The 8,680-nt window shown below is 43.2% G+C and overlaps 1 protein-coding gene across 1 annotated transcript in view; it reads left to right on the plus strand.

Annotated features, from left to right (window-relative positions):
• The window catches only part of PHLPP1 (PH domain and leucine rich repeat protein phosphatase 1), a 269,023-nt gene that overhangs the window by 230,644 nt on the left and 29,699 nt on the right, over positions 1–8,680 (plus strand). Inside the window, exon 12 of the mRNA XM_019518523.1 lies at positions 6,798–6,998. Within this exon, the coding sequence (XP_019374068.1) occupies positions 6,798–6,998 (201 nt within the window). The remainder of the gene's footprint in view (positions 1–6,797; positions 6,999–8,680) is intronic.

Raw genomic sequence — 8,680 nt, forward strand, 5'->3', positions numbered from 1 at the left:
AGTTCTGTGCGCCCCATTTCAGGAGGGATGTGGACAACGTTGAAAGGGTCCAGAGGAGGGCCACCCACATGATCTGGGGACTACAGGGCAGACCCTACGTTGAAAGACTGCAGGACCTAAACCTGTTCAGCCTTCACAAGAGAAGGCTGAGGGGGGGGACCTGGTGACTGTCTATAAACTCACTAGGGGGGACCAGAAGGGTTTAGAGGAGACACTGTTTCCCCTAGCGCCCCCTGGCATGACAAGGAATAATGGACACAAATTATTAGAGAGTAGGTTTAGATTAGACATCCGCAAGAACTACTTCACAGTTAGGGTGGCTAGGAGCTGGAACCAACTTCCCTGGGAAGTGGTGCTGGCTCCTACCCTGGGTATCTTTAAGAAGAGGCTTGATGACTACCTGGCTGGACTCACTTGAGTCCAGTCTTTTCTGCTGCCCAGGCAGGGGGTTGGACTTGAAGATCTACAAGGTCCCTTCCGACCCCACTTCTATGATTCTATGAATCCTTGCGTGAGCTACCTTTATGGGCTTTTAGCCTACTGGGTAGATTAGTGCCATTTTGCAGGAAGAGAAAAGATGCATAAGAAGTTTGTATCATTTTTTCTTTCAAACTCACAGGTTAAATTATACTGTGAAAATGCTGATAATTTATAAAAAGATCTGGCTGAAATAAATTCTACACCAAAAACTGAATGTACTTGTTTTATTTAAGACAGAACCTCAAATGTTCACTGAACACATGCTGCTACCCAAAGGGTGTATTGAAAAACGAACCGTTGTCAAATTCACTGTTCCATTGTTTAGTGGAATCAGACTTCAGATCTTCAAGGTTCTGTGTTTTTTCCTCTGTTCCTGTGAAATCCCTTGGAAAGAATACATTTCCCAGGCTTTGCTTTAGGTATGAGTGATGATATGTTTTGGTGCAGATGATGTGCAAGCCTGTCCTACTCTGATTTTCTTCAACTCCATTTTTCTTATTGTCTTTCATCACTGCAGCCCTACTGATAGTGAAAAAGTAAGAGCACTTATGTAGACCTGTCCTGGCTGTCTTTTTTTACTACTGTCACATATAACGGTATTCAGAATAGAACATGATGACAGAGAGATGAATGCCACCCTATGGTGGTTATGGGTCATACTGAAAGCATCACTGCTTTCCTGTCTTTACATTATTTTTTTTAATATTCTAGGGCACATGTTGACCCAGAATCTGTTCTCTTTTCCTGTATAATTTTGTGCACGCAAGTGCTTTGCAGCAGTATCTCCTCTGAGCAGGCAATACTTGTGAACTGAACATGGCAGGTTTAACTGTCCACAGTTGCTTTATAGCATGGGTGCTCAACACCCAGCCCGTTGGCCAGATCTGCACGCTGTCCCCCCAGCACTGTCATCTGGTTTATAGGTCTCCCCAAGGGTCTGTGGCCCTGTACAATATATTGGGCATGCAGGATCCTGTGGAGCCCCAATCCTGATGCATGGGCCCCTGATCCTGTACGCTGTCTCTATTTCCAGGAGGGGCATGTAGGGCCACATAGGAAACAGCTGCCAGAAGGAGGAGCAGATGCTCCTGACTGTATTGTTTTGCTTCCCTACCTTCTCTCCTCTGCCTCCCCTCCTCTATTGCCTGACAGTTTGTAAATCAGAAATGCTGGCAGTAGCCATCAGATGGAATTTCTTGAGCGTAGAGCACAGCCAAATTTGGATTTTCTGAACCTCCATTTCATGTTTACAAATGGCCAGGCAGTAGGGGATGGGAGGAGGACAAAATCAAATGCAGATGGGGCACCTGCTTCTGCTGCAGCTGCTTCCACATCTAGCCATGCATACCCCTCCAGGAAATAGGTGTGTGGGGCAGCTCTGCCTGGTGGCATTGGCAGCCTGGAGAAAAAGTAAGTAAATTGAGATCTTTACGGTTGTTCTCAATCAAGGTGATGCCAAAATGTGGAAGTTGTAGAGGGAGGCCTTGAGTTTAAAAGGTTAAGAACCACTAACATATGTAGTAGGCAAAGTTTTGTGGCGTGCTTCCAAAACCTGTTCTTAGAAGTGAAGGAAGGGTGAGGCAGGGAAAGAGCACATAAACAAGATTTTTGTAATTATTTAGATGTTTCCATTAAATACAGTACTCAGGTACCAGTGGAAAAGCATTTTGGAACCCTTTTTTTTTTAAATTTTTCCTGAACTGAAAATTGGTGCCTCCCCTTTGTCAGAAACAGCATATAAACCATAAAATATCCTATCTTAATATTTTAAAATAAATAACACTTGTGAATTCCTATGCATGTTCAGGGATTTCATAGAATCATAGAAACATAGGGCTGGAAGGGACCTTTAGAGGTCATCTAATCCAAGGCAGGATCATTCCTATCCAAAGCATCCTATACAGATCCTTATCTAACCTATTCATAAAATCACAGAGTCAACCCTGTCACACAATTACAAAGTATAACACCCTAACATGTCACAGGAAAAGCAGAGGGACAATGACAGCCAGCATCCTGCCACTGTGATTGTTGTTAAAATACCCTTGAGACATCCAAGGAAAATGGCCCCCTCCTGCTGCAGAGGAAAGCAAAAACCCCCAGTCTGCCCTGCCTTGATTCTAGTTGGTAGTTTTCCCCCTTAAAAGAAAAAAGAAACTCTAAATGTATCAAAGGATTGTGCTTTAATACCCCATAAAACTGAAGGTGATTTGTTCTAACCAGAGTTCAATGTTTATATTATTATCCCGAAGGAGATTTTGCACTTTGTCAAAGCTGAAGAATTCCAGCACCTCTGCCAGTGACTTGGTTTTCTTTCCTAATCTCTATAACACTGTTTTTAGTAGTTGCTAATTCATGTTCCTCTCACTATATTTTACTCTGTGTGAGGTATGCTGTATTCAGTTTCTTATATTGATGCTGTACTTTTTCATATGCTCATGGTAGTGTGCGTGGGTGGAACTTGAAAGGAAAACAATTAATTTTGGACTAGGCTTTAATGCTTGACATTCTGTTTCCATCTGATAAGCGATCTGAGTGGGCTATCTGCAGGAACATGAATCAGATTTTGAGTACAGGCACTGGAGAGATGGGAATAGTAGTGCCCAAGTAAATTTCCACTCCTGTGAAGAGCAGCCTTTTGTCATGCCCTCAGTGGCAGATGGTGAACAGGGGTAAATCTAAGTTCTTGGAGAAGGCCTGGCCAGGCCCTGTTAAAGTCAGCATGAAGGAAACTCTGTTTTTTAAAGCATTTATGAGGTTTCTAATTTAGAAGTAGTATTATTTTACCTTCCATCCAGTTTCCAGTTCTTCAAGTTTTCTGTCTTCAGAATACAGTATTATCCTTTTTATATCTGGGCAGTATTTTTTAAGAATTATTGAAAGAGAACTCGCTTTTATGTATACTTGACTCTCTAATGTCCTTGCATTCCTTAGTTTGGAATGGCAGCTATTAAAAAGGAAAGTAAACAAGCGGTGACCTTTTTCAGGCATGCTTTTCAGTTTTATTTGAATCTTTCCACAATTTCCCCCCCCAACTATAGTTTCTGTTTAGCATTTGATATTCTCTGCCTTGGGCAAGTGTCTTGCTTTGGCATGGTATTAAGACTTGATGATCCAAGTTGCAGCTGGAAAGATAGGGTTTGAGCACATGCACACCCCTCTGCCCCCAGATATTCCCCCCCCACCATTGGGAAAAGGAGTAGAGCAGTGAAATAGACAGGTATAGTCATTTTGGGATTTGGCTAGCAGTCTGCTTGGTATAGAGGAGACCAGCATGTGAAAACCCTGAGCCATAGGGCAGTGTTTCTTAACCTTTTTAGACTCAAGGCACCCTTTGGAAGATGCTGGCTCTTAGCTTCCACTTGTTTGGTGAGGGGGGTTCTGTTTTGTTGGGGGGGGGGGGTTGAATATGAAAAAATATTAGAGCAATTCTGCTGCTGTAAAGAGCTCAGGAAGACCACAGCATGTCAGGATGTTTTTGATGCCCTGGACTGCTGTTTTAAATCTCTTGAGTTTTTATGAATTGTGTAGATGTTTGCACACCTAATAGTAGGGCTGTGCGAAACTTCGCCAGTGGTTTCATTTCGACAGTGTTTCAACTCATTTCAAGCTCAAAACAATGAAATCGAAATGAAGGGCGTCAAAACAGCCTCGAAACAAGACACTGTTCCATTGAAATGGATGTCAAAGTGGAACACTGCTGTTTCACACTGCCCTACCTAACAGCAGTCTTGCGGCACCCTAATTGAGAATCACTGGCATAGATGATATCCATCTTGCTCATGGTCAAAGCAGAGGTCATGGGGTCAGGATCACAGATTTTTATGCCTGGTTTTGCCATAAAATGGTGGCTGACAAATCTGACAGAACAGTTTTCCACCTGGAAATATGGGGATTTTTGTACTTGTGTTTTTGTCCATCAGAACTGTTTAGAGGCCTGCATGAGGTTTAACTGCAGGCACAGGGGAGGTGGGAATACCTGTATCCTAGCTAGAGGAGTGGGGGTTCCTTTTTTTTTTTACAGTTTGTTTTATTTCACTAATATTGAGAATTTTTGTTTTGACTCCAGTGTTTTCAGTTCAGTTGACATCTGCATTTTAAATGTTTTAATATAAACTATATTTTGCAGCATTATCGAAACAAGGATGGTGTTTTCTTTTTTATTGATTTTTTTTTTTTTTTTTTTTTTTTTTTTTCCCCCCGGGTTTTTTTTTTGGTTTTTTTTTTTTTTTTATTTTTTTTTTTTTTTTTTTTTTTCTCCCCAGCGTTTTTTGATGAGCTTTTCTACTTCAGACTCTTGCTGTGTTTAAATAGGTTAATTTGGGGACATTAAGTTGCCTGTATATAGTTAACCCCTATGTTGACTGCAAGTGTACACAAAAAGGCAGGGGCTTCTGCAGTAGAAAGATGCTAAATCATTTAAAACTCAGTAGGTCAAAACCCATTCGAAGAATGCTGATTTGCAGGCATGATAAAGGTTAAAGTAAAAAAATGTATATATTTGTAGCACCAGCACCGTTAATCATTGTGTCTACTTTTATAGTGGGAAAAAAAACCCAAAATGCTTGTAAGGATGACATTGCCAAAATATTCTTGTGTATTGTTGTGTTAGCTCTCTGTTCTAGTTCAGCCTTAGGTATGTATACTTATACCACCCAACATCTGGTATGTATACTTCTAGAATACTAGAAAATTGGTTCAGTGTGCCTTGTGCTTTGTCATCCATTTTTGAATGGGCATAATGTATTTTTTTTTAGCTAAAGTGGAGGTCAACTATAAGTGGCTTTTATAAAATAAAATTTGCAGTGGCAGCTTATTTCCATGAAGTCTTCCAGCTCTTGTGACTAATGAAAGAGCTTGATGATTAAGCTGCATTTCTCTGAGTGAATTCCTCTAGAATCTTCATGGATAAATTAGTGCCATCTACTTTCAGTTCTTTAGAATTCCTGGAACATTTTCTTTCTATGAAAGAGTATATTTTTTATTTTTAATATCTTCAGCATTTATATATTACTTCTTTGTAGCATGAAGACCCTTATTTGCAGCAGGCAAGTTTCAACAAGTTGCATCTGTGAATTGTATTGAAATCTATTTCTTAATTCATTATGAAGCTTTCAGAGTTTGGCATAATCTCCATGTAGTTGGTCAGTCAAAGCAAGCTGTATCAGTATTTGCAGCAGGACTCTGTACTGCCTCAGCTGCACCAGTAACCTTCTCCCTACTGGTATTGCTATACGTTACTTGAGTCCTGGGAGAGCCTTCTTGAGGGAAGAAGAATAAATCCATTTTTTTCTGATTTGGCCCTTCCTGCTGGGGCTATAGAAAACACTATAACAAGGATACATATCCCATAAGGGTACAGTGTTAGAGTCCATCTGTCATGTGGAGGGGAGAGAGATTCAATTCCTGGACATGCATACAGCTACAGCCATCAAGCCACCCAACATCTTCTAAAGTCAGGGATGGAAGGTCTGAGCAGCCTTCACTTCTCCATACTCCTGTCTAGGTATACGTGTCAAAGGTCTGGGTGACTCACGCATGCGTCATGGTTCAGAAGGATCAGTGGTTGCCTACTATGGGGGGCAGGCAGAGAAATCAATGAAAAAAATAGACTAAGGTTTTCATCTCATGCATACAGACCATCAGTCAAGTATGAAATAGTAACCACTTTTTCCCTCTGTGAGGGTGTTGGATTTTTCTTAAACTGTGACCTAGAGGTGAAGAACTACCTGCCTCCTAAATTATCCAGTCCTTCCTGCCTGTCTGGTACATCTCTACTCTTTTATATGCTCACTAACTGCTTTCCCATGCTGTGCAGATAGTTCCTTTAATGCTTTTCAGTACTGTGCATTAAAATACAACCTGTGCTTCAGAGTGCTGAGAAATGCTGCTTTACCCATGCTCCTCCTAGTTTCTTGAAAGGTGGCTATGCAGTTTTGTGGCACCTTACTGATAAATTGCCTCAACAAAGAAACAAGTTCTCAATATGGAACTGATGTAATGCTGATCCCTTTTGAAAATCTGTACTTCAGTATTATTGCTGTCATCTGCTATTCCCATGCATAGTAGGGTTGAGGATATTAAATTTTCATCTAGTGACTGTCAACTGGAAGGATTGGCTGCTACTTAGTTTAACAAGTTAAGCAAATTTGAAATTTTGCATGCATAAAACTAGACTGAGTTTCTCACTGGTTTCAGCAGCTTACTGCTTCTGCTTGGAACATTTTAAAGTTTCAATAAGCAGATATTTTATTGTAGGTGAAGACAAATGAACAGTATTGTAGCTCTTAACATTTACATACAATCTTGTTTTGCAGCCTGAGGTTCCTGAATGCCTCTGCCAACAAGCTGGAAATGCTTCCCCCAGCCACTCTTTCTGAAGAGACCCACAGCATCTTGCAGGAGCTGTATTTGACCAATAACAACCTCACAGATAAATGTGTGCCCTTGTTAACAGGCCATCCACACCTGAAGATTCTGCACATGGCCTACAACCACCTTCAGAGCTTTCCAGCAAGGTAGACTAACTTCTTACTGATTTTTACATCTTTGTTTTGCTGTTCAGAAATTGGTCAGCACAGATTCTGTGGAGCAGTTGCTTTGAAATAGTGGATTCAGTAATTGGCATTTCAATGTTTGTGTGCAACTTTATGCTCTCCAGTGGTACAAAGGAACAAAGTATTATGCATCTTAAATTGCAAATATAGTTGTGTTTCCTGCTTTTCTCAGCCAAGGAGGTTCAGTGCAATACTCCAGCTCCGTTCATTACAGCACCATTATAGTCTGAGAATTTAAATATAAAAGTCAAAGCCCTTATTTCTTCATAGAGATTGTAACATGCCTGCTTTACACTTGCATAAGAAGGGTGTATATGTATATAGGGATTGCCCAGAATAGCTCTTCTGGAACAGTCTCCCTATTTGGGCATGCATACTCCAGAATAAGAGTGCCTTTTTCTACCTTGGATTCAGCTAAACTCAAAAAAGGCACTCTTATTCTGGCATATGAATGGCTTATACAGTGAGTTCTTTCCAGGTAGCTGTTGTGCTTGAAATTAGCACCCTAACTTAATCCAGAATCATTTTCAAATGCAGACAAGCCTTAAGGCCGATGGAATGAAACCTCAGTCAAGGGGATATCACTAGATATCCCCTGTTTATCACAAGACATCCATCTTATTCCAACCAGGCATGGACAACTGGTGCTTCTTGAGTCAGGGGTGGCACAGCGGTTGATCGTGCTGACGGGGGTGGGGGAGCATCCCCCCGCGACCGATCTCTCTCGCTCTCGCGCTCTTTCGCTCTCGCGCTCTCTCTCGCTCCAAAAAGCAGCTGCACCACTTCTGGAAGTCCCATGGCTGCTTTTGCTGGTGGCCCTGCTCCCTGTCCAGCGCTCGCAGGGGTAGCACTGGCACTCCTGCCTGCCCATCGCCGAAACAGGGAGCATGGCCTGACAGGGTGCGCGTGCGCCCCCTACACATCACCACTGCAACCATGCTGTGCTTTACTGAGGGAACAAACACTCTAGAGGGAGAAAATAGAAATGAGATGCTAGGAAAAAGGGTGGAGGTGTACTGGTTAGAGATTTTTGGGCCAACACTGATGGCCAATTTTTAAGGAGCCATATTGGCTGATACTGATCCAATTCTGATATGCAGCTGGGCAGCTTGGACACCAGCCTTGGGCTGGTAGGATTGGTGTACAGAAAGAGGTGGGAGGAGGGAAAGGGCATGGTGAAGTGTATATTGAGGACCCCATGGTGAAGGAGGGAGTGGGGCTGCAGTTGGGGCAAGCGCTGCTCAGCTGGGGTGGGGCATGGGATGGAGCTGCAAGAGGTTCATCCAGGGATGGGGGTCGGGATGGCTCACGCCCTGCATACACCCTGGCAGAGGTGTGGGGGGCATGTGCCTGCGGTGCAGGCTGCTGCTATAGGCTGGGGTTGGGGGCTACACCAAGCTCTTCCCAGTAGGGGCTGGCCTGGGCTGTGCTCAGGGCAAGCAGCGGCACAGAGAGGGCTATGGGGGGGGGGGCTGCAGCCACCCCAAAATTTGCCAAAGCCTGGCACAGCCCCAGTTCGGTGCAGCAGCCCACCCTCACCACGTACACAGATTCAGGGCACATGCCCCTCATGCCCTCCCGGAGTAAATGCAGGGCAGGAGCCCCCCTTCCACCCCCCCCCCCCCCCCCCCACCCCCCCACTG

This window comes from Gavialis gangeticus, unplaced genomic scaffold (genome assembly GCF_001723915.1).
Source record: "Gavialis gangeticus isolate Ggan-Ray unplaced genomic scaffold, GavGan_comp1, whole genome shotgun sequence".
Classification (NCBI taxonomy): Eukaryota; Metazoa; Chordata; order Crocodylia; family Gavialidae; genus Gavialis; species Gavialis gangeticus.